The 23,895-nt window shown below is 51.3% G+C and overlaps 1 protein-coding gene and 1 long non-coding RNA gene across 2 annotated transcripts; both read left to right on the forward strand.

The window, feature by feature from the left end:
• The first annotated feature begins 514 nt into the window (after positions 1-514).
• On the forward strand, positions 515-12,284 carry LOC127032716 (L-amino-acid oxidase-like). The gene is made up of 7 exons (XM_050920156.1): positions 515-544; positions 3,407-3,630; positions 6,228-6,334; positions 6,960-7,161; positions 7,959-8,012; positions 10,398-10,528; positions 11,428-12,284. Exons 1-7 carry the CDS (start codon positions 532-534, stop codon positions 12,239-12,241), a joined length of 1,545 nt encoding a protein of 514 aa, XP_050776113.1. The 5' UTR covers positions 515-531; the 3' UTR covers positions 12,242-12,284.
• A 5,764-nt stretch (positions 12,285-18,048) lies between these two features.
• LOC127032736 (uncharacterized) lies at positions 18,049-19,473 on the forward strand. Its single transcript, XR_007768893.1, has 2 exons — positions 18,049-18,311; positions 19,090-19,473. It is a non-coding gene; the product is annotated as an uncharacterized LOC127032736 (long non-coding RNA).
• The last annotated feature ends 4,422 nt before the right edge of the window (positions 19,474-23,895 follow it).

Here is a 23,895-nt window from a genome sequence, read left to right on the forward strand (position 1 = left end):
CGTGTGCCTCTGAAACAAAGCACCCACTGTGGCTAACTATTGAAAGAACCATTGGGCCAGAGAAAAAACAAGCCGGAGAATGACTCCATTTCCTAGTGGTTAAAGCAATGACGTGGGAGACCCAGCATCCAGTCCCTCTGTGCCAATGACTTTTTAAATTATCTTTGTTCCCCCCACAGGGGAACAGCTTCAACTGGAGAGAGAATATGGGCTCATGAGGATATGGAGGAAGTTTTGGGGTGATTTCCAGGAAAGAATAGGAGACTCAGCAGGGTGTGGAAGAAGATAGACTCTGTCCCACCTAGCACCACAATCTTTTGTTCCCAGGTCCTATGTGCCTGGATGTAGCTGACTCAACTCAGAGTCACCTGCAGGCTGTGAGCACATCACAGGAGGAGGTCCTACAAGCCCACGTGACAGTTTCACTAGACACAGAGTCAGCAGTTCCTGCTAGGATATTTATCAGTAGGTCTATATAAAAGGTGGGTATAAAATAAGAGGGTAACTGGATGACTCCGCCCACCATCCGAAATGGACAGGTTCTGTGAGTGAAACGTCTCTTTGAGCTTTCTCAGAGTGATGGAATTCGTTGTTCCTTTGGGCACATCTTACTGTAGCAACGGGCTTTCGTGTTTCACATCTTTCCACTCTCTCTTACTGGCTTTCTCTTTTTGTCGTTTTCTTCCTCATTTTCAATTGAGCTTCTCCAGGAATCATCTACTCCTCTTTCAGTGTGAATGTAGGAGGAAACAGCCACCAGTGTGGTATTTTCGGTTGCACTTGGCGTCAGTGACACAGTAAATCAATTTTACTGTGGGACGCAGGCGTAGCAGTTCTGCACTTTCCGCGGCTGTGGCTTGGTGATTAGATTCGGTTAAAGTGTTAAGAGAACAAATGATCTGTTCACCAAGTGAAGGGCAGGGCTGCCCGGGGTGGGGGGGAAGGGGATGCAAGTGGGACAATTTGCCCCAGGCCCTGCAGGGGTCCCCATGAGAATATAATATTCTATAGTATTGCAACTTTTTTTTTAATGGAAGGGGCCCCTAAAATTGCTTTGCCCCAGGCGCCCTGAATCCTCTGGGCAGCCTTGGTGAAGGGACACCAGTGTTGTAAGTCAGCGCTGAACGTATTTATTTCAATACACCAGAAAAGCCTTTGAGATTTTAAATACATTTACTCAAAAATCAAAGCACTGATGCTGCTAAGGTCTTGCAGGGGCTCTTAGGAATCATTCCCTTGAGTTACCATGGCCAGGGTGCTCCCAGTGGCTGTTTTTCCCTCACTGCACATGTTAGATGCCCTGTTTATTTCTTGCCCCAGTGTCCATTTGGACATGTGGATGGAAGAGAAATGAAGATTTGATGATGATGATTTATGAATTATACCTTGGCTGACTGTTTTCACTTGCAACTGTTACAGTTAAATTGTATGGTGTATTTCACAGTCCTGAACTAACCTGCATTTAAAGGTCTAGAAAACATGACCTATAAAGGAAGATTGAAAACATTGGGTTTGTTTAGTCTGGAGAAGAGAAGTCTGAGAGGGGACACGACATAACAGTTTTCAAGTACAAAAAAGGCTGTTACAAGGAGGAGGGAGAAAAAATGTCTTTCTAAGCTGACAAGAAGCAATGGGCTTAAATTGCAAGAAGGGTGGTTTAGGTTGGACATTAGGAAACACTTCCTAACTGTCACGGTGGTTAGACACGGGAATAAATTGCCGAGGGAGGTTGCCAAGGCAGCAGGTCAAGTGGGTGTGCATCTGACAAAGTGGGTATTCACCCATGAAAGCTCATGCTCCAAAACGTCTGTTAGTCTATAAGGTGCCACAGGACTCTTTGCGGCTTTTACAGATCCAGGCTAACATGGCTGCCCCTCTGATACTTGATTCTTTTTGATTGTTTTAAACCTGCTGCCTATTAATTTCATTTGATGACCCTTAGTTCTTGTGTTATTAAAAAGAGTAACAGGATTTGTGACAGGATGTAGCCCTGTGTCCATACGCTCCACACTATGGTAATAATTTTTGTACCAAATATGTTTTGTAAGGTATCAACTGAAAACTCATAATCTGATGATTAATATTGTTCTGATAACATACGTGTGGCAACATTGCCATGCAGTTATAAGATTCCACTGTATGGTGTTATTAACTCATGTCCCAAACTGAGATTGGCAAAGGGGTTTGTCTCAAACAGAGGATTGGGTGCGCTGCTTAATTTGCATTGAAGCAATCAACAGAATCAAGCAGGAAAGGGAGATAAAGGACTCTCAAAAAGGGTGAGAAAAAAAGGAGCAGGGAACATCCTTCCATGTAGATCTTTCGTCTCCTGGCGGGGCTGGACACCATTAGAAACTCAATATAGGGGTTTGGTTAGGTCTAAGAGTGCTGATGGATGCTCAGGATGGAGTTATAGCCTAGATTAATATATCCTTTCATCTGCTTTTGCTGAGCAGAGTCACCATTGCTGTGAAATGTGGGACCTCCATGGCTTTGTCACCTTCAGTTTAGACCAGTCAGAAACTGATTCTAGTGGAAAATGTGGGTGTGCATTTAGAAGGAGCGTTCCATTGAGAACACCATAATAATCTTGCTTTGAAAGCTGCACTGGCCGCCTGTGAACTTCCAGACAGAGTTTCGAGTGTTGATTTGAATTTTAAAGCTTTAAGGAGTTAGGGGACTGGTGACCTCAGGCACCACGTATTTCTTGATGTGATCCTTCCGTAACCATACTCCACAGGACACAGAGCTCCTTCGTGGTCATCGAGAGAGGGAATCACAGCTTTCCATTGTGAAAAACAAAAAGCTTATCTTGTATTGTGGAAAGCAAAAGCAGAACTGAGGGTTTTTTTAATGGAATAACGCAGAGACTCTGGTTAGATTCCTCAATTCACCTCATGAAGTTAAATCTTGAAGACCTTGTTCAGTCACATTGTCCACGGTAGATGAATTTCTCCTGCACCATTCCCTCAGGTGATGGCTGGCCCCCAGATCATCACATCCCTGTGGCATGCACAGATCTAAGTGACTCTGTGGGGCCCAGGACCCTCAGTGGTAGACTGGGCGATGGACTACGTGTGGTACCAGCCACTGACAGAAGACAGGATACTGGGCTGGAGGGACTATTGGTCTGAACCAGTATGGCCGGTCTTATATTTTACCATTTATAAGAATGCATGAACTGTGAGAGGATTTGAGAACTGACTTCCCTTCTCTGGGTTTATATGTGGCTCGTATTGGATGGTAATAACATTCCTGGTTTGTTAATATGACAGAGCTCTGCTTTTGCTGTTGTTAGCCCCTTCCTAGAGATGAGGAGTAGCAGGTCAGTGATGTTACTGAGCTGCATGGTCTCAGAGCACGAGTTTGCTTCAATGTGGGTGTTTTCTTTGCATCTCTGTTCTAGTCTTTCTTCAGCTCTTCCTCCTCGTAGCAGTCCTGAGCTTGGAGGGGCTCCCGCGCAAACCGAAGGAGTGGGAAAAATGCTTTATTGACTCTGACTACGAAGAACTGGTGGACATTGCCAAAAATGGGTTGGAAGAAGAATGTTATTCAAAGAAGGTGGTGATTGTCGGGGCAGGAATCAGTGGCCTCACTGCTGCCATACTGCTGAAAGAAGCTGGTTGCAAGGTAATTAATGGACTGAGAGGTGCCTGAGACAGGCCAGGGAGGCAGCGCTCCTCTGAAATAGTCTCATCATTCCTTTTCGATAGAGTGGGGGGGGGGAGGATTTTTGGGCTGAGGGCCACATCTGGGTGGGAAAATTGTATTCAGGGGTGGGGCGGGGAGTTGGGGTGCGGGAGGGAGTGTGGGAGGGGGTGCAGTGTGCAGGAAGGGGCTCAGGGCAAGGGACTGGGGCAGAGGAGGGTTGCGGGGTGTATGAGGGAGCTCAGGGAAGGGGGTTGGGGTGCAGGAGGGGTGTGGAGTGCAGGAGAGGGCTCAGGGCAGGGAGTTGGGGTGAAGGAGGAGTGCAGGATGTATGAGGGGGCTCAGGGCAGGGAGTTGGGGCACAGGGTGCAGGCAGGGAGCTCAGGGCAGGGGGTTAGGGTGCAAGAGGGGGCAGGGGCTTTGGGCAGGGAGTTGGGAGGCAGGAGGCATGTGAGGTGCAGGCAGGGGCTTAGGGCAGCAAGCTGGGTGGCGGGTGCAGGTGGGAGGGCAGAGGACTCCGCGTGCGCTGCCCTTGCCGTGCCTCTAGGTACCTCCCCCAAAGTTCCCATTGGCCACTGTTCCCAGTTAATGGGAGCTGCAGGGGGTGGTGCCTGGAGGCAAGGGCAACTCACAGAGCCCTCTGCGCCCCTGCCTGGGGGCTGCAGTGATGTGGCACCAGCTGCTTCTGAGAGCAGCGTGGGGCCTGCAGGGCCATGGGGGGCAAGCCCACGGGCTGGATCCAAAGCCCTGAGGGGCCGGATCTGGCCTGCGGGCCATAGTTTGCTCCTTCCTGTGACAGAGTAAACAATGCTGAAGGACAAAACAATGTGAACTTAAGTAAACTGGGTGACTCTGAAAGAAAGAAATCTATTATTCTGATTTCCAGACATGTTCATTGCCTTGAAGTTAAGGTCGTTAGTGAAATAGCACAGCTGTACGAAAAATAATGCTGCAGCTAAAAAAATTCGAATCACTGCCTTTTATGGAAATGGTGATTAGATAAGAGTCAATGTTCCGAAAGACCAGTTTGCACATTTCTGACCAAATTCTCTACCTGTGAAAACCGATATTAACGATCCCATAACAACTTTAACTTTCACCCTCACTCGTTCGCTTGTTTGTTTGTGGTTTGTTTTGTTTTTCCATAGAAAGAGCGACTGTCTTGGGCCATGGGAAAGACCAAAATCCATTATCCCTATAGATTGCCTCAACATCCTCTACTCCCCCTTCTCAAAACCACCCAAGAACTACAGCCCCTGAGTCTGGAAATGTCAACAGACATAGCTTGTGTATTTACAGTTGAAGTGCTTAGTTAATGTTGTTGGTTTAAAACCTCCCTGTAGACGTGCGGACTCACCCATGTGGTGCCTCCTGCTGGTCCATTCTGGGAATTCTCATTCCAGCTCCGGAGCGCCCTCTGCAGACCAGTGATCCACCTGTCCTCTTGGCCCCCCACGTCCCTCCCAGGACCCAGTGCCCCTTTATCTGGGGTGCTGCCCTTTGGTAGTAACCCCTTTCTCTTTGGGTCTCCCCTCCCCAAGGAACCCCCCACCCACTAACCCCACCTTGCCTCAGTATAAGGCCACTGCCAGTCACCATCTAGCCCCACTCCCTGGGGCAGACTGCAGTGTACAAGCCACTCATAACTAGCAAGGTTGGGTTTGGACCTGCTTCCTTGGCCTACCCCTGGGCTGCCCCCTGCAACGCCCAGTACCTGTTGGTCTTGTGCTAGGCTGCAGCCTGGGGCTTTCCAGGCTGGAGTTCCCCAGCTCCTCTGCCTTTCTCCAGCCCTGCTCCACTCGGGTAGCTTGTCTCCAGCTCCCTGCAGCCAGGCTCTTCTCCCTCTACAGCCAGAGGGAGACTGATCCTTCCGGCTTCCCAGGCCTTCTTATAAGGCCCTGCTGCTCAATTTGGGGCATTGCCCCAGCTGCAGCCACTTTCCCCAATCAGCCAGGGTTTTACCTTGCCCAGCCCCAGCCCTCTGCAGGGCTTTTCCAAATGTTCTGGGCTGGAGCGGGTGGTCACCCCGCTACACTCCCTCACTGAAAATCTGGCATTAATTATGAATGGAAAAATCGCTATTACTATGAAAACTTCCATACTGGAATGTGTTCCTTGAGTACCCAGAGCAGGAATACAGCCCGATTCTGGAAGCATGCGTCAGAACGTGCTTAACTTTAAGCCTATGCTTAAGTCTTATGCAGTTGAAATTCAAGTTGTCAAGCTCAATGGTTTGTGCATTGACCTGCTAAACCCAGGGTTGGGAGTTCAATCCTTGAGGGGGCCATTTAGGGAAGTGGGGCAAAAATCTGTCTGGGGAGTGGCTCTGCTTTGAGCAAGGTGTTGGACTAGGTTACCTCCTGAGGTCCCCTCCAACCCTGGTATTTCATATGGGAACCTGCTTTCCTGAATCCAGGCCTGTTTGCTTACATAGCAGCTGAAATGACTTTGATAAAGCATGAATGTTCTTTCTTTGATGGCCATTTACAAAAGAAAGGATGTGGGATAATTCAAGCCCTACCTACAGCTACTAGGTACCAGTAAGGGATTGAAAACCATGACCTGCGTTTTGCCCCTAGGTCCTGATTCTGGAAGCCAGTAACCGCGTGGGAGGACGTATCCTGACCCATCGAGAAGGAGATTGGTACGCGGAGCTGGGAGCCATGCGTTTGCCAAGAAAAGATAGGTAATACACAGTTCGCCCTCCTCACCCGCCAACCTTGTTCAGACCCGCGGAAGCCCCGTTTCAAAAACTTTTATGAAAATGCCAAGAAAAAAAAATCTTTGAAGCCTTAAATTTGAGTAGGTTAAAATCTCTCCTTGCTTCCTTATGTGGACGACTTGCATTGCATCAAATAGTCAGTCTGTGTGCATGGACTGAAATCTCTATGGAGCTGTAACTCTTCCTGCGTAGATGGGATGGGACTGGGTGGGTGGAAGTGCAGAGTGGGCTGAGTTATGACAATCTACTCCACCGGCCAAAATGCCAAATGGCATTTTTCCAAAAGTAAATTGCTCGGTGCATTTTTTGGTTTCAGTTTTAGCAACATGTTTCATGACACATTTAACTAAAATGTTTATTATGAACAGATTTATAATCATTATTGAAAGAGTTGTCCACATTTTTCAGCTACTGCAAAACAGGGTTGAATGTGGATTTGGTAAAATATGGATTTGGGGTCATATGACACACAAATAATGTCATTTACCTAGGTAGGATTGGGCCATTCATGCTCAGGACCATATATGAGCATATAACATTCTTTCTCATTTTGGAATATTTCTTATTTTACTGCTTTTCTTTTCTTTAGGATTGTGCGTGAATTTATTACCAGATTCGGACTTAAACTGAACCCATTCTATAATACTAATGACAATGCCTGGTATTTGACTAACAACGTCAGGGCAAAATCTGGAAATGTTGACCGAAACCCTGATATCTTGCAATACCCTGTGCTTCCCACAGAGAGGGGGAAATCTGCCAGTGAACTTTATGACCAGACACTGGATAAGGTATGTGAGTTGTGGAATGGATTCATGTACTGTAGGTAGGTTTTCACTTCAAAGTTAGATTTTGATCCTAAACCTCATCTCATCCACACGCAAAACCATCTCGCTCAACTTAAGTGGTCCTTTCAACCCAGGCTAGCTGGCATGGCTTGAGGGCACAGGTCACCGGCTTCCTCCTTTCCCTGGGTGTGCTCAAACCCAGCTCAACCCCTCCCCCAATGTCCCATTCCTGCTCCGCCATAGGCTCCACTCCCACCCCACCTCATCCTGCCCCCACTCCACCCCTACCCCACCTCTTCTGCACCTCTTCCCACCCAGTTCTGGCCCCTCTCCCAAGTGCCTCCTGCCCACCGGCGGCCCCGCTGATCAACTTTTCCCCCTCCCTACCAGCGCCTCCCACCTGCCTCGAACAGGTGTTCTGCGGCATGCAGGAGGCTCCTGGAGGGAGGGGGAGGAGTGGCGATGGGGCACACTCAGGAGAGGGGGTGGAAAGTGGTGAGGCAGGGATGGGAAGAGGCGGGGCAGTGGCAGGGGCTTGGTGGAAGGGGTGGAGTGGGGATGAGGCCTGTGGCGGGGGGGGCAAGCACCCCCCAGCTAAGGAGAAGTCCGCACCTATGTCCCCATTAAAAAGACCTCGTTAACAGCTTTTTCACCTCAGCAGTCATTTCATGTCCTCTCCTTGGGCATATGCACTAGGATACCATCCGTAAGCACATGATCGCAAACAGGGAAAATAACCAATCTGCAAAGGCAGAGGTGTGACTGTGAAACTAGTGACTGTTTTCTTGGTTGCTCCCCAGGTGACAACAGACTGCAGAGCTTTGAAAGAGAAATATGACTCATTTTCCATCAAGGTAATTGAAGATGGCATTCCAGTATCTTGTGCCTGGTTTCCTAAAGCTTTCCTCACACCAGCTAAAGCAATTCCTTGTGGGATAGATTGTGCCATGTTCACACAGTCCATGGCAGGAGGTATTACATCTGAATCCTCCTATGCCTCCTGGCTATATGTGGAGGAAACACGCTTGCCTCATGGGGCCTTGCATGCTTTCCCATGTGGTCCTCCAGGTTTTCCTTTGTGGAAGGGGGAGGGCAGGGCCAGGGATCCACATCTTCTTTGCCTCTCCCTACCCAAGACATCGGTCTGTAGAAAGCAAATGGTCTCTGTGCTCCCACCTGCCCTGTGTTTGTGTAGCGAAGACAGGACCCTCCTCCATTCCTATGTAACCGACTTTGCATCGCTTCTTCTCACCCTGGGTCTCGGAGTGGCATCCAGCTATGTGTCCTCATCTGTGGTTATTTCAATGAGGTACCTTTCCTCTGTGTACCTGCCCACCAGGGTGACCAGACAGCAAATGTGAAAAATCAGGATGGGGGTGGAGGTAATAGGAGCCTATATAAGAAAAAGACCCCAAAATTGGGACTGTCCCTATAAAATCAGGACATCTGGTCACCCTATCCCACCATTATTTTTACTCCGTACTCCCATCAACGTAGCTTCTGCCTCTTGGTGAGGTGGAACCCTGAAGTCGACAGGAGAGCGCTTTCCCATCGACTTATCACGTCTTCACCAGGCCTGCTACATCGACGCTGCTGTATCAATGGCAGCAGCACCGACTGAGTGCGGTGGTGAAGATAAGGCCTAAGTCACTTTGTTTCTCCCGGGCTCCAGCTCGAGGAAGTCTTTGTCCTGGCAGCTGGGTGGCCACTCTCTGACACCACCAGCCTTTCAGCCACTCAAGCTTCCTCCTCTGGGCTCGGCCAGTTGTAGCTTTGCCTTGCAGGCGCTTAACGGTACGTGAACCCCAATCCCCGAGACTCATTCCTCTGTGATATCCAGTCCTTGCCGCCGGCTACTCACAAATCCCAGCTCCTCTGCAGTGTACCTCAGTTTACCAGTTTTACTTTAAACCACCACTCCTGTAAACCACATAGCCCTCGTGAGCATTTAGAACAGAACGAACGAAGGTTTGTTTGAGAAAGAAGAAGCATTTAACTAGAATTGAGAGAACGTGATAGAAGCAAATGGCTAGAATAAAAGCATGCTTATAAAAGCGTAAAACACAAAGCTGGGTGTCCCCTGCTCAATAGTTACCTTTCCAATATACTCACGTAGGCTTCCTCTGCAAAGCTCAGTCTGTTGCAAAGTTTGCTGTGTTCACCAGAGCCAGCATCAAAATGTTCATGAAAGGCCCCTGCTCCTTAAGGCAGTGATCCCCAAACTTTTGATGTCATGCTCCCCCTTACCCATAGTGTAATCTGTCTGCATCCCCCCAGGAGCCAGGGCTGAGAGCAGGGCCAGAGGTTCTGAGCTGAGGCCAGGGCCAGGAGTGGAGCCACCGCCAGACCTGGGACCATGGTTGGGAGCCGAGCTGCAGCCAGGAGCCAGGCTGTGGTCAGTGGCTGAGGCCAGGGCAGGGCCATGGCTGGGGGCTGGAAGCCAAAGCCAGGGCCTCAGCTGGGGTTGGGGGTGGCCTGGAGCAGAGATGGGGGCAGAGTGGGGCTGGATGGTACTCCTTCCCTGTCCCCAATGGGGGCTGGCCTGGGCCCCATCAAGCTCCCCAAATGTTCCTCCATGCCCCGCTGTGGTGGCATGCCGCACAGTTTAGGGACTACTGCCGTAAGGGGTTTTCTTAGCAAATGAATCCAGAATGCCTTCCCTGTTACTCTATTTATACCGAAACAGTCTTTTGCCTTGATTCATAGCCAGGGCTATCTCTTGCCTGTTATAATGGTCTTTTTTGATCATTTGTTCTGGGATGTGGCCAGGGTAGGAAAAGAACCTTGCATTACCTCCTGGCCGACTGGGGGAGGGGAACAAGTCCCTCTGGTTTGAATGAGTTGTCACCTAGACACGAGACCCCTGGTGACTAATTTTTACCCCAAGTCCATCAAGCATAAATACTTTACTCCTTAAATATTACCCATACATACATCACGCCACGATTATTAATCTTGACAAGTTGTGAGCTTTCTGCAGATACCTTACACGTTACTCTTCATAGATAAATAGCTTGTAAGATGTGTTTGGTGTCGTCAGTTTGTCAGGTCTGAGCTAAGAGATGTTTGCAAAGAACAGGGGACTGTTTGCCAAGAGAGTCTCTGTGTCTCTATGGTTGTGACCTTTGGCTAACCCTTACGGGTACCAAATAATTCCTGTGTTCCTCTCTTCAGCTGCCATGTTTCAAGGTGGATGTGATATGCGTGCACTTTCTGCCCTTCCTCTCTTCCCCAACTAGGAATATTTGATCAAAGAAGGAAAATTAAGTAGAGGAGCCATTGACATGATTGGTGACGTGCTGAATCTAGATGCTAGTTTCCACCTGTCTTTTCTGTATTCTGTCATGGACGATATTGTGTTCAAAGACGGGTAAGAAGAAGAGTATCTTTAATTACTTGCTTTATATGGAGAAGAACATGTATCTATGGTAGGATCTGTCTGTCTATCTATCCATCCATCTTCTGATACAATGAGGTTGAAAAGCAGATAGATGGATCTTCTTTCAAGTAGGCACCGATAGTCTGAACTGTCACCGAGGGCAGATGTTCATTACTGTATTTCTCTAGCCATACAAGGCAGGGGACACTTTCACAAGGGATGAGACGAACATTACTGAAAGTGTCTATCTCTGGCTTCTCATGGGGAGAGTTCCTGTGGAATTCAGTAATTAACTTCTGACTAAGTGTACCTGTAATAGTGATATTGGAGCATCACTCTGCTGTACCAAGGGAACCCTTTGGTCAAATGACCCCAAAAGAGGATTATTAATCCTATCCCGTCCCCATGAGGCACACCTAATTCTAAGGCAATCTTAGTAATCACGCAGAATTTAGATCACGTAGAAGATGAAACTTTAACCAGAAAGCTGGTCTTAGCCTGAACTACCACAGACCTGGTGCCTGCCTCTAATGAAAGAAGCTGGAATTGAAGTAGTCAGGGGGCAGGAGGGGAAGGAATTATATCTTCAGCTAAGAAGCTCCTTACATGGGGGAGGGATAACTCAGCGGCTTGAGCATTGGCCTGCTAAACCCTGGGTAGTAAGTTCATCCTTGAGGGGGTCATTTAGGGATCTGGGGCAAAAATCTGTTTGGGGATTGGGCCTGCTTTGAGCAAGGGGTTGGACTAGATGACTTCTCAAGGTCCCTTCCAACCCTGATATTCTACAGACCCACTTATTATTTTTGTGATATTCACTCAGAGAGCTATTGACAGAAGCTGTCATTCTTCTACTATCATCCCCTTTCCCCACCCCGCTGCCTTTCTTTCAGTCTTGATGAGATCACGGGGGGATTCGATCAGCTACCAGAGGCCTTCTACAAGTCTATGCCTAGGGATATTCTATTTCAGTCCACAGTGGTGAAGATACTACAACACAATGAAAAAGTGAGAGTTTCTTATCGCAGGCCACTCACATTGTCCCTCTCCTCAGTGGTGGCCGACTACGTCCTTGTCGCAACCACAGCAAAAGCTGCAAGGTTCATTAAATTTTCTCCACCTCTTTCCTCCAACAAGACCCATGCCCTGCGCTCCCTCCGCTACTCAAGAGACGTGAAGATTTTTTTGGCCTGCAGGGAAAAGTTTTGGGAGAAGGATGGAATCTATCATGGGAGGTCAATCACTGATCGCCCATCCAGGTTCATCTACTACCCCGGCCACAATTTCTCCAGTGGAGTGGGGGTGATCCTGGCTTCCTACACTTGGGATGATGAGGCTGAATTCTTCACTCCCCTCAGTGATGAAAAGTGCGTTGATGTGGTACAGGAGGACCTGGCAGAAATCCACCAACTGCCCAAGACTTATATCCAGAAAGTTTGTGATAAACATGTGATCAAGAAATGGGGCCTGGACAAATATGCGATGGGAGCATATGTTTCATTAACCCCGTATCAGTTAGTTGACTACTCCAAAGCTTTGTTTCAGAACGAAGGGAGGGTCTATTTTGCAGGAGAATACACCGCTCACCCTCATGCCTGGATCGAGACGGCTATGAAAGCTGCTGTGAGAGCAGCCAGGAGCATCAATGACGCTGTCAGTGCATCGCCCAGGTGGCAACAGCAAGAGCTGAAGGAAAATGAACTGTAATGGATTTATGAGTATTTGGTGAAGATACAAACCCACGGGGATTCTGACGGGGGAATTAAAAATTGCACTGCTAATCATCGAGCGTCCTTATTGTTGGGGTTGTGCTGGTGGTAGCACCTTGCATAGGTGCTGACTTTGTGGGTGCTCTGGGGCTGAAGCACCCAAGAGGAAAAATTGGTGGGTGCTGAGCACCCACCAGCAGCTCCCCGTGGCCCCGCCCCCCTGCCCCAGGTCACCTCTGCCTCCTCCCCTGAGCGCGCTGCCGCGTCCTGCTTCTCCCTCTTCCCTCCCAGGCTTGCACTACCAAACAGCTGATTGACGCAAGCCTGAGAGGGAGGCGGGAGGAGGAGGAATGTGGCGTGCTTGGGGAAGAGGTGGGGCCATGGCAGGGATTTGGGGAGGGATCCAGTGGGGCAGGGAGGGGGCGGAGTCAGGTCAGGGCTGGGGGGCAAGGCCAGGGCAGGGATTTGGGGAGGGATCCAATGTGGCAGGGAGGGGGCGGAGTTGGGGCCGGGCCAGGGTAGAGTTGGGGCGCTGGGAGGCAGCGAACACCCACCAGCTCCAACAAAAGTTGGCGCCTGTGGTGTCTCAGTGTCCTGCAGTGTAGGTCACTCCAAAAACACAGAACACAAAAGAGAGTGTCTGCCTATCCTATGAGGGGGTGCACAAACCCCACACTGGGTAACAAGGAGCCAAGGGACTATTTGGGCTCAGCCAGCCCCGCCCTGCCACACCTGCAGCAATGCTCCATCTGCTGGAGGCATTCAAAGGCAGGGAATTAGCTCCCTTGGGTGGCAGAGCTGGAGGTGAGCAGACCTGCAGCCCACAGCTCCAGCAGCACGGAGCAAAGGGAAGCCGAAGACTCTGCCACAGCTGCCCACAGTGAGGCAGCTTGGGCCAGGCCTGTCGAAAGGACAACGTCTGCCTCAGCCGGGTCACAGTCACTTTGCTCTGCCTTCTGGTTTCTCCGCTGGTTTGCTGCAGGTCCAGGGTCACTTCCTGGAGCAGCCTGAGCTGGCAATATCCTTGTGGTTCAGAAAAGCACATGGTCCTTCTCCCGCTATTGGAAACCTGCACGAGCAACAAATCATAGTAAAAACCCGACACAGCTGTTACAGCAGCTTCAAGTAGCTGTGAAAATCCAGCCCCGAGCAAGTCACCCCAGGTCTCTCTATGGGAGAGCCAGGCACTGAACCCCAACTTCCCAAGTCAGCCCAGGGCCTGAACCACGAGGCCGGCGTCCTGTTTTGCATGTGCATTGCAGCATTTACTGCATTCACAGAAGCAAAAGGGACCCACCACTTGTTGAATTCGGTGCTGTTAGTCCACATCCAGGGTTGGTCCGGTTCCCTCCGGAGGTGATCCAGTGGTCACTTTATAGTGCATCAGTGGGCAGAAAACCCAGCGCCCCTTCCCTGAGGCCTCACCCCACTCATTCCATCCCCTTCCCTACCCAGCCGCCATACCATTTCACAACCCTGCCGTGGCCCTCGGCCCAAAAAGTTTGCCCACCCCTGCACTAGAGACTAAGAGATCTCACCCCTCGCCCCCTCGCTATGCCAATGATGAGTGTGGCTAAAACAGACAGACTTGCCCCTGAAGTAAAGAGGTTAGACTGGGGTGGGCAAACTTTTTGGCCCGAGGGCCACATCAGGGTTCCCAAACTGTATGGAGGGCCTCCCCAAACAGCCTGACCCCCGCCCCATCTGCACCCTTCCACTTCCCACCCCCTGACTGCCCCCCTCAGAACCACTGACCCATCCAACTCCCCTTCTCCTTGTCCCCTGACCACCCCCTCCCAGGACCAGCCCCCCCCATTCAACCCTAACCCCATCCCCTGACTGCCCTGACCCCTATCTGCCCCCTTCCACTTCCCACCCCCTGACTGCCCCCCTCAGAACCTCTGACCCATCCAACCCCCCTTCTCCTTGTCCCCTGACCACCTCCTCCCAGGACCAGATCCTGCCCCCTATCCAATCCTACCCCCAATCCCCTGACTGCCCTGACCCTTATCCACATCCTCGCCCCCTGACAACCCCCTGGGACCACACCCCTATCCAACCCCCCCCACTCTCCATCCCCTGACCGCCCCCCACCCTGAACTTCCACCTCATCCAACCCCTCCCTGTCCCCTGACTGCCCCCCCTGGGACCCCACCCCCTATCCAACCCCCTGCTCCCTGTCCCCTGGCTGCCCCCAGGACTCCCTTCCCCTTATCCAGCCCCCCCACTCCCTGCCCCCTTACCATGCCGCTCAGAGCGGCAGGACTGACTTAGTGGAAAGCCTGGGATGTGGGCAGGCACAAACCACACAGCCCGGCAGGAGCAGTGGGTCAGAGCACTCCTCACGTGGCTGTGAGGGAGGGGGAACAGCAGGCAGGGGCGACTCCAGGCACCAGCACGCCAAGCGCGTGCTTGGGGCGGCAAGCCACTGGGGGCGCTCTACCGGTCACTGTGAGGGCGGCAGGCAGGCTGCCTTCGGTGGCGTGCCTGCGGAGGGTCCGCTGGTGTCTCGGCTTCGGCGGACCTCCCACAGGCCAGCCGCAGGACCAGTGGACTCTCTGCAGGCACGCCTGTGGGAGGTCCGCCGAAGCCACGGGACCAGCGGACCCTCTGCAGGCACACCTGTGGGAGGTCCGCCGAAGCCGCGGGACCAGCGGACCCTCTGCAGGCACGCCTGTGGGAGGTCCGCCGAAGCCAAGAGACCAGCCCTCTGCAGGCACGCCGCCGAAGGCATGCTTGGGGTGGCAAAATGCCTAGAGCCGCCCCTGACAGCAGGGGAGAGGCCAGGGGCTCGCCTCCCTGGCTGGGAGCTCAGGGGCCAGGCAGGACAATCCCACAGGCTGGATGTGGCCCACGGGCTGTAGTTTGCCCACATCTGCTCTGTTGGCCTCTCCAGATGTGGAGGCAACAGACTAGATTTCTTAACTCAGTCTCTCCCCCTCTAGCAGAGGTTCACCTCCCTCTGACTTCTGGGGCCCGAAGGGGCTGTTCCCCAGGCAGGGCTCTCCCTGCCCCTCTCCTCTGTACCTGGGGGGTTTCCTCCTGGTACCATACAGCATCTCTGCCACTCTCCAGCAGCACATCCTCCCACCCGCCACTCCTGGCATGCCCTAGACTGACTAAAGGGAGGCTTTTAAGAAGGTCCAGCCAGTCCTTGAGTGGCTCCAGGTATCTCTATCAAAGCTAACTGTCTCCACAGGTTCTAGGTTGCCTCCAGGTGTCTTAATTAACCCAGGGTAAACCTTGTTTGGTTACCAGGGAAACAGGGACTCGTTTAATATACTGCTTTTTTGCTACTTTCTTGTAGCCATCTGGCCCAACCTCGCAGTATCTAACTTTCCAATTCTAAATATATTTACAATCTTATTTCCTGCTTAAACACAGGTTTAATGTGCAAACACCCTGCTCCATGGATATGAACAGTGAGGGCTCTCCTGGTGGTGAATCTGTTCATTGCCCTGACATGATCATATGCCCATTTCTACAGAGAAATTACAGAAGGGAAAAACTCTTTTGAGTGCAGGGTTAGCCCACAGACATGTATCTCATTCTGAGTGAATCCAGCCTGGGCCTTCTGCCATGCGTGAGCAGACCCCGTGACTGCAATGGGGTGAATCATGTGCACAAAGGTAACACAGGCCGGGTTTGGGGCCTAACCCTAACGCTTCCCTGCCTTATTCCAGCCCAGCTCCTCCTGGCTGCCTCCGCACAATAATTACAGCCCAGGGTTTTTGGAGCTACTAGTGATTTTGGCCCCCATGGTTTTTGGGTCCCGGCTGAAGGTGCTTTGAAAGGGGCTGGTTTGCAGAGGGCAGGTGCATGGGTGACAATCAGGCCCCTTTAAGGCAGCGCAAGTTGGGCTCCCCATATCCCCGATCCCTTCGGAAATTCTCAGCCCCAGTTCCTGCCAGGTCAAGTTGCTATTGGCCCCCCACTGCTACACTCCAGCGCAGGGACATTACAGCCAGCAAACGGTGCCCCAGCTCAGGCCTCTCCACATAACAGGATGGAGCCATTCAGCATCCTAGGAACAGACAGCTCAGAAGCGAAGCCACATGTTTCTGAAGGCTCGGGAAAGCCACAGGGGTGCGCAGCGTTATAACAGTAAACATCAAAACCCATCAGGAGTTTGGACGGGGTCGGTCCCTCCTGCTTCGGGACATGAGCCCTGACCTCTAACTCCCTGGTGGAGAGTGGGGGGAAGAGACTCATCCCCAAGGGGCAAATTCTTTCACAACTGCCTCATGCAGTGTTAATGACACCTTGCTTTGGAGGGGCTGGTGCGAGCCATTGCTGGAGGCGGGATACAGGGGTAGATGAGCAGTTCCTGTCTTCTTATCTGTCCTGGCCCCTCAGTCAGGATCCTGATCCCATTGTGCTGGGAGCTGTACGTACACATAGTTCACAGACAGTCCCTCCCCCAAACAGCTGACAATTTAAATACCATGAGGGGGATGATAACTAGAGACGATCAAAATGTGTCAACTGAAAATTTGTCTTCACTCGCCAAAAATCAGGTTTCATCAAAACTGAGATTTTTCGTGGTACAATGTTGATTTGATTTTTTTAATCAATTTTTCCATGGGAAAATTTAAAGTGAACATTTTCATTTTGATTGTATTGTTATTTATTATTTCCATCTTTCAGTTATGTGTTTTGAGGTCCCCTGCTCTTTTATGGCAGAAAATGGAGAAAACTCACTTTTCAGAAAGTTGACATTTTTTCAGTAGGGTAAGAAAATGGAGACTTTTTAAACTTCCAACTTCTTCTCTGTTAAGAGAATACAATATATTTAGATACTGAACTCCAGTTTGCCAGAAGCTGGGAATGGGCACCAGGGGATGGATCACTTGCTGATTCCCTGTTCTGTTCATTCCCTCTGCGTCACCTGCCACCAGCCATTGTCGGAAGACAGGACACTGGGCTGGGTGGACCTTTGGGCTGACCCAGTCTGGCTGTTCTTATGTTCCAGGTCGGGTTGCGAAATCCCTGCAAAAAAATGAAAAAATGAAAAAAGTTGAGAGAAAACAAGTGCTACTTTCTACCCAGGGGCGGCTCCAGGCACCAGCACGCCAAGCGTGTGCTTGGGGTGGCAAGCTGCGGGAGGCTGCAAGGGCGGCAGGCAGGTTGCCTTTGGCAGTATGCCTGCGGAGGGTCCGCTGGTCCCGCGGCTTCGGCGGTCCTCCCGCAGGCTGCTGCCTAATCCTCTGGACCGAGGACCTCCCACAGGCAAGCCGCCGAAGGCAGCCTGCCTGCCTGCCTTGCTTGGGGCGGCAAAATACCTAGAGCCGCCCCTGTTTCTACCACATTTTAAACTTTTTATTTTTTTTAAAAAAATCATACATTGCCAGTTATACTCTGAAACATTGGCATGAAACCAGATGTTTTGCTCTTGGGGCAAACCTTTCCGAATGCAGCTCATGTGCACAACACACGTTCTCAGAAAAGCTACCGGGGAGAGGACTCCAACTCGCAGTGTTTGGCTGCTACGTGTTAGACACAACATATCAGCCACATACTTACTCTGGTGGCAAGTGGCCTGCAAGCCCTACTGTGCTAGGTGCTGTACAAATTCAGAACCAAAAGACAGTCCCTGCCCCCAAACATCTACCCTTCTACCTCTAACAATGCCGGCTGCATTTCAAAGTTTATTTATTTACAGATCTTCCTAACCATTGAATTGCTAGTGCTGTAACCAGCCACTAGCTGGCACTGCTGGTGCTTAAACGAACCCCAGCCCCACCCCCTGGGCGGGCCTGGGAGGAGCATTTTTGGGAGTTTTTTTCCACTGCAACAACCCGGAGATCAGAAGGTGAGACAGTCCCACCAGCAGGCAGTTACCCTCTGCGGAGTAGATTGATCCCCGTCTCCAGAGCACAGAGATGGGCAGGGGACAATCTCCCACCCTTGGGGGCTCTGTGGATTTCGCTGAGTGGATTCCCCTGGCCGGAGCGCTGGATATGAGCACACCGGGAAATGATGCTAAAGAGGGGACTGGAGCTGGGTCTGCAGGCGGAGCCCCTGCCCCACATATGGGGCGTGAATGGGCTGGAGAGGAGGGAGCACAGGTAAGGGGCAGTGCGGATTCATTGCAATAGACCAGGCGTGGCATGAGAAACAGGGATGGGACGGTGCCGGGGCTAAGCCCCAGGAAGCGCCTGGAAAAGCCACATTGCTGCTAGCGAGAGTTAAATATTTTGGTGGTTAGAGCAGAGAAGTCTGGGATCCAGGACTCCTGGGTTCCATCCCCAGCTCAGAGGGAGTGGGGTCTAGTGGTTAGAACAGGGGGTTGGGAGCCAGGACTGCATCTTGGGGTTCTCTCCCCAGCTCTAGGAGGGGAATAGGGTCTAGTGGATAGAGCAGGAGGGGGCTGGGAGCCAGGACTCCTGGGTTCTAGCCCCAGTTCTGGGAGGGAAGTAGGATCTAGTGGTTAGGATCAGATGGGGGTTGGTTGTCAGGAGGATTGAAGGATGAGAAAGAATCACACCTGACGTGGGGGGAGACAGCAGAGATCATCCTGCTGCAGAGTCACCCACCATTGCTGCAGGAACAGACACTAATGATAGCCCAGACCCAGGATATCAAACTCCAGATGGAACACGTGACCCCCACCCTGGCTGGCTGCCACCCGCCCCAACAGAGCCCTTAGGGGTTGGATTCCTTGAGCACCTGCCTAGTGCATCCTGCCAGCGCGGCCTCTTGGCAGTGAAGTGGGGTCTGGCTGGACTCATTCATTCTCCTCTTCCTCATGAGTGTGAGGCTCATGATGTGCTTTGAGATCCTCCAGTGGGAGGCGCTAGCGAAAGGCACAGGATTATTGCAGCTGTGTTTGGATCACTCCTGTAGTGCCCTGGGTCGTAGTGTCTGCAGACTTTCCTGGGGAGCTTTGCCCAGAATGGAAATTCACTGCCAGGGCATAACACAGAGGGATTGTCGGTACTTTCTGAACTGCTCCGAAGAGAGCCTGGATCACGTCCCCCTGGGATCCCGCTGATCTGCACATGGAGGGTCACCCTGGCCTGGATTCTCCCCTGGTCCGTGCAGGATCCAGGCTGCACAGCTGGAGCTGGGTGAGACTGTGATAGTTCGGGTCACTGGAGGTTCCAGAGAAATGAGGGGAAATAGTTTTGGGTTGAAGGAAACGTTTCATTTCAGTTCTGGGCTTGGGTGTTGTGTTTTTTTAAATTTTTTTTTAAACAAAATAAAACGGAAGGAAATTTCTGAAAGAAAGCTCTCGTGAGTTGAAAACGGAAGCGTTTCAGCTTGAACTTTTCACCTCGGATTTTTTATCCCCATCCATAAAATGTCGAGGTCAACCAGCATCTGCAGATTTTGGCTGCCAAAAAGTTTCACACTGTAAATTTTGCGCATCTCTAGCTCAGCCTTGGCCCCGCTCCAGGCCATGTGGAATTGTCTCTGTGCCAGCCAGAGTCGGCAAGGATGGGGGCTGGAAGTGTACATGTCTTCCAGCCTCCTGGGACTTACATGCAGAATGGATCCTGCCCCAGGCTGGCTTCTGGGTCCATAGTTTCCTGTCTCCATGTTTATTCTCTGCCCATCCCCACGCCCTGGTAATAGATCAGCCTCCGGTAGGCTGTGTCTGAGTGCACAGACCTGCAGGTTCCTCTGGCCTTCTGCTCTCACAGTCCCCCACGTTCAGACAGGAAGCGACTGCACCACAAGCCGCCCTGTAGCCTTTTTTACCTGTTAGAGGCTGCAGTCACCGCTGGGTTACCCAGCAGTGGACTCACAGAATCACAGAACTGGAAGGGACCTCGAGAGGTCGTCCAGTCCCGTCCCCTGCCCTCATGGCAGGAGTAACCCTTATCTAGACCGTCCCTGACAGGTGTTTGTCCAACCTGCTCTTAAAAACCTCCAATCACCGTAAATCTAGAGCAGGGAATTGGGACTCCGGGGTGGGACCTGATCATTCGAGAGGTGCAAGTGTTACAGGCTGAGTCTCACACTCGTTTTGCACGCCTGCTGGAGGCACATTGTTCCATGGAGAGCAAGGGAAGCAGCTGGAAAGACAATGAACCAAGTGGGCCTAGTAAAGTGTTGGGGGGGATCGGATCTCAGTCACGCTGGGATCAATCCAGACTGACCTCACTACAGTCAATGGAGTCTCGGCTGGGTTTGGCTCTCAGGACCCTGGGGTAAATCCAGAGTAACTCCAGTCATGTCAATAGAGTCAGGACTGGATTCGGATCTCAGACCCCACTGTAAATCCAGAGCAGCCCCATAGCAGCCAGTAGAGCTGCATCAGTGTAAACCCAATGTGAGGTGAGAACACTTCTCGAATATTTATGGTACACCCTCCACTTAGCTATGTTCTGCTACATCCCCCTCCAGCTGCTCTGTAAGTTACGCTGCTTAGCAAACTCCTTGACAGGGCTATAATTTGCCAGCTACTGTTTAATATGAAGTCATTCACTGCCTGTTTACAGAGACAGGGCTGTCCTCACAGCAGCAGGGCCAGAGGTTCCGGGGGGCAGAAAGTAGGGGCTGAAATGTAGCCCTTTGTTGTCCACTTGGAGTGTAAATTGAATTTGTACAGCACCTTGCACAATGGGGCATTGGTCAGTGCTTGATGCTGCTCTGGGCTAGGGCCACAGGAATAATACAGACTAGTTAGGTTTAATTCCAGGGGAGATAGAGAGGTATTAATGCCACTGTACACGGCACTGGTCAGACCCCATCTGCCATCCTGCGAACAGTCCCAGTCACTTGTGTTCAGACAGATGATTTCAGACAAGCCCAGGTGCAGAGAAGGGCTGCTGGAGGGATCGGGGGATGGGGGCTGATTGCCCCAGGGGAGACTCAAAGAGCGTGGGGAGTTGGCCTAGAACCACAAGGCTGAGGGGATGTAATTGCTCTGTAACTACACCAGGGGGGGGAGAAGAACTACTGATGCTAAAGGACAACGTTGGTTGGCACCAGAACAAACGAGGAGACACTGCCCCTAAACACATCTCGGCTGGACATTAGCAGAAGGTTTCTACCCATCAGAGGGGAAAGACTCTGGAACAGCCTCCCACTAGGTGCAGAGGTGGGAGAGGCAAACACTCTAGTTTGAAGATGGAGCTTGGTCAGTTTATGGATGGGACAATACGACGGGGTGGGACTGACTGATCCTGAGCTCCCTGCCAGTCCGTGTCCTACTCTGTGGTGGCACAGGAAGGTGGGCGTGGGGTGACTAGGAAGAGGGGAAGTGGAGCAGGTAAAGAGAGGACAGGACCAGCAATACCTGGCTATTGGGAATCACAGTGAAAGTTATCTTAGAAATCCATGAGAGAGAGATGGTTGGAAGGATACAAGGATGGATGGAAAGAGTGAAGTTTGGATGGCTACAAGAATGGATGGATGGAGAGAAGGTTGGATGGATTCACAGATGGTTGGAGAGAGAGAAGGTTGGATGGATACACGGATGGATGGATGGAGAGCTAGACAGACTGTATATACAGATGAGTTAGGGATGGAGCAGAACATATATAAATCACTGTCCAGGAGTTGTGGTGGAGCTCCTCCTCCTCCCCGTGCTGGATGCTGTGCCTCTAGCGAGAGGTAGACTGAGAATTTTACCTTCTCCTGGGGTAAAAAACCAGCAACTTCCAGTTTTAACCACTTGCCTCTGTGGCTCACTACAGTTCTCAGTCCGGTCCCTTTACTTCAGGGCTCACCGCAGTCTGATTTAGCCACGCTCAGCATTGGCCAGCAGGGGAAAGGGACCCCTAGTCTCTGTTGCCCCTCTGGGTGTGGTGGGAACAGATCAGACCCTTTCCCCAATTAGTCTTCCCCCCTCAGGGGTGGGTCTCTGTTCAGGTCACTCCACCCCAGTGACTAATGAGGGAAGGGGGGAGCCCAGGCCCACCCTCTACTCCAGGCTCTACCCAGGGACCCTGTGGATAGCAGCTGCCGGTAACTGTCTCTTCAGATAACGGCAGAGCCACTAGGATTCCCTGGGCCACTTCCCCTGGCCCCTGACACCTCCCTCACATTAACTGCCAGGCTCTTCCCCCGATGCCTGATGGCGTTTGTACCTCCCAGGCCTTTGGCTTCTGCACGTCCTTGCGCAGCTCCTCTGGCAGCACAACTCCCACCACACTCCTTGGGTGCAACTGAACACACTGGGGGGAGGCTTTTACCCACTTCCAGCCAGACCTTGCTTGGCTTCAGGTGTCCCAATCAATCCAGCTGCTTCTACTACTGTCTAGAGGGGTCTTAATTGACTCCAGGTGTTCTAATTAGCCTGGAGAAACTGCTCGTTTGGTTTCCATGGCAACAGGGCTTTGTTTAGCCTGGGGCTAACAGACCTGTTCCTTATCCTTTCCTCCAGCCCTCGGGTCCTGCCCTGTCACAGAACCTAGCAATTGCCAGGCTGGGTCAGAGCCAAGGTCCCTGTCGTCCAGTGTCCCGTCTCTGGCAGTGGCCAGTGTCAGCTGCGTCAGAGAGATCCCTGGCAGTGTCAGACGTGGGTTAATCTCTCTGGGGCAGGGAGTGGCTGCTTTCTCTATGTTCGTACAGCACCTAGCGCAGTGGGGTCCCAGTCCATGACTAGGGCTCTCCCACGCTGCTGCCATGCACATGATTCCTTATGATCATTGTTCTATTCATCGTTATCTGTTCTCGTTAGGTTTCAGTCTGGTCTCAGACAGGAAGCTCCAGAACTCATTCCCCTCTATGCTGCCTGGGAAGCTCAGGCAGGGGCAGCTAGGGTGGGGGAGCTGCCAGATTCCCCAGAGGAGGGAAGTGGCTGGGGAAGCGACTGGAGGATCTCTCAGGGCCCAGGAAGGAGGGTTACACTGAACGCTGTGCACAGGGATACACTGGGCACCCAAGGGACAGAGCACAGGCATCGGAGGCCAGGGCTGAGACACACAGAGCGCAGGGAGGGGGAACCGTGCCCAGTGTGAGACTCGGATGGAAGAGACTCGCATTTGGAGTTATTTTATATTTAACAAACCAGCCCCCAAGAAGGGAGGTTGTTATTGGACACCAGACTCCGTGGATGACTCCTGGGAACCTGGAATGAGGAAACTGAGGCAGGGTGTTGCAAGCTACCTCAGCCACAAGATGGCACTCTGGAGGCTGCCGACTTGCTTACAGGAGTTAAGGGAAAAACAACACATCCTCTAGGAAATTTCAAAATGAACATTTTTGATTAATTTCAACTGTAATTTCCACTTGTGGCTTTTGTAGCAATCTCACAACCGTTTGGAAATATATTTTATTATATGAAGGGGAAAAAATTTGGACATCGAAATAAAAATCAAATGTTCCACTTCTGTAGCCAGTTGAAAAAAATTCAGCTTTTGAGAATTGAGTTTTTCTCTGTCGGAGTTTGCATTTGGCCAGATAGGTGCAAGGAACAGATTCACCACCAGGAGGAGCCCTCTCTGTTCATATCCGTGGACTAGGATGTGGGCACTTCAAATATTTGTTTAGGAGATAAAATTGTAAATATATGGGGAGTTGGAAAGATTAGAAACTCATTGGTAAATGTTGATTTCACCACACACACATACAAAGTGATGGAAATATTTTCCATCATGATAACAGACATGTGTAGCCAGGCAAAGTAAGAAGAATGGTGCTTGAGAACTGTATTAGAGTTCAATTAAGGGCTTGGCTACACTGGAGAGTTGCAGCGCT

The sequence above is a fragment of the Gopherus flavomarginatus genome, chromosome 12, assembly GCF_025201925.1.
Source record: "Gopherus flavomarginatus isolate rGopFla2 chromosome 12, rGopFla2.mat.asm, whole genome shotgun sequence".
Taxonomy (NCBI): Eukaryota; Metazoa; Chordata; order Testudines; family Testudinidae; genus Gopherus; species Gopherus flavomarginatus.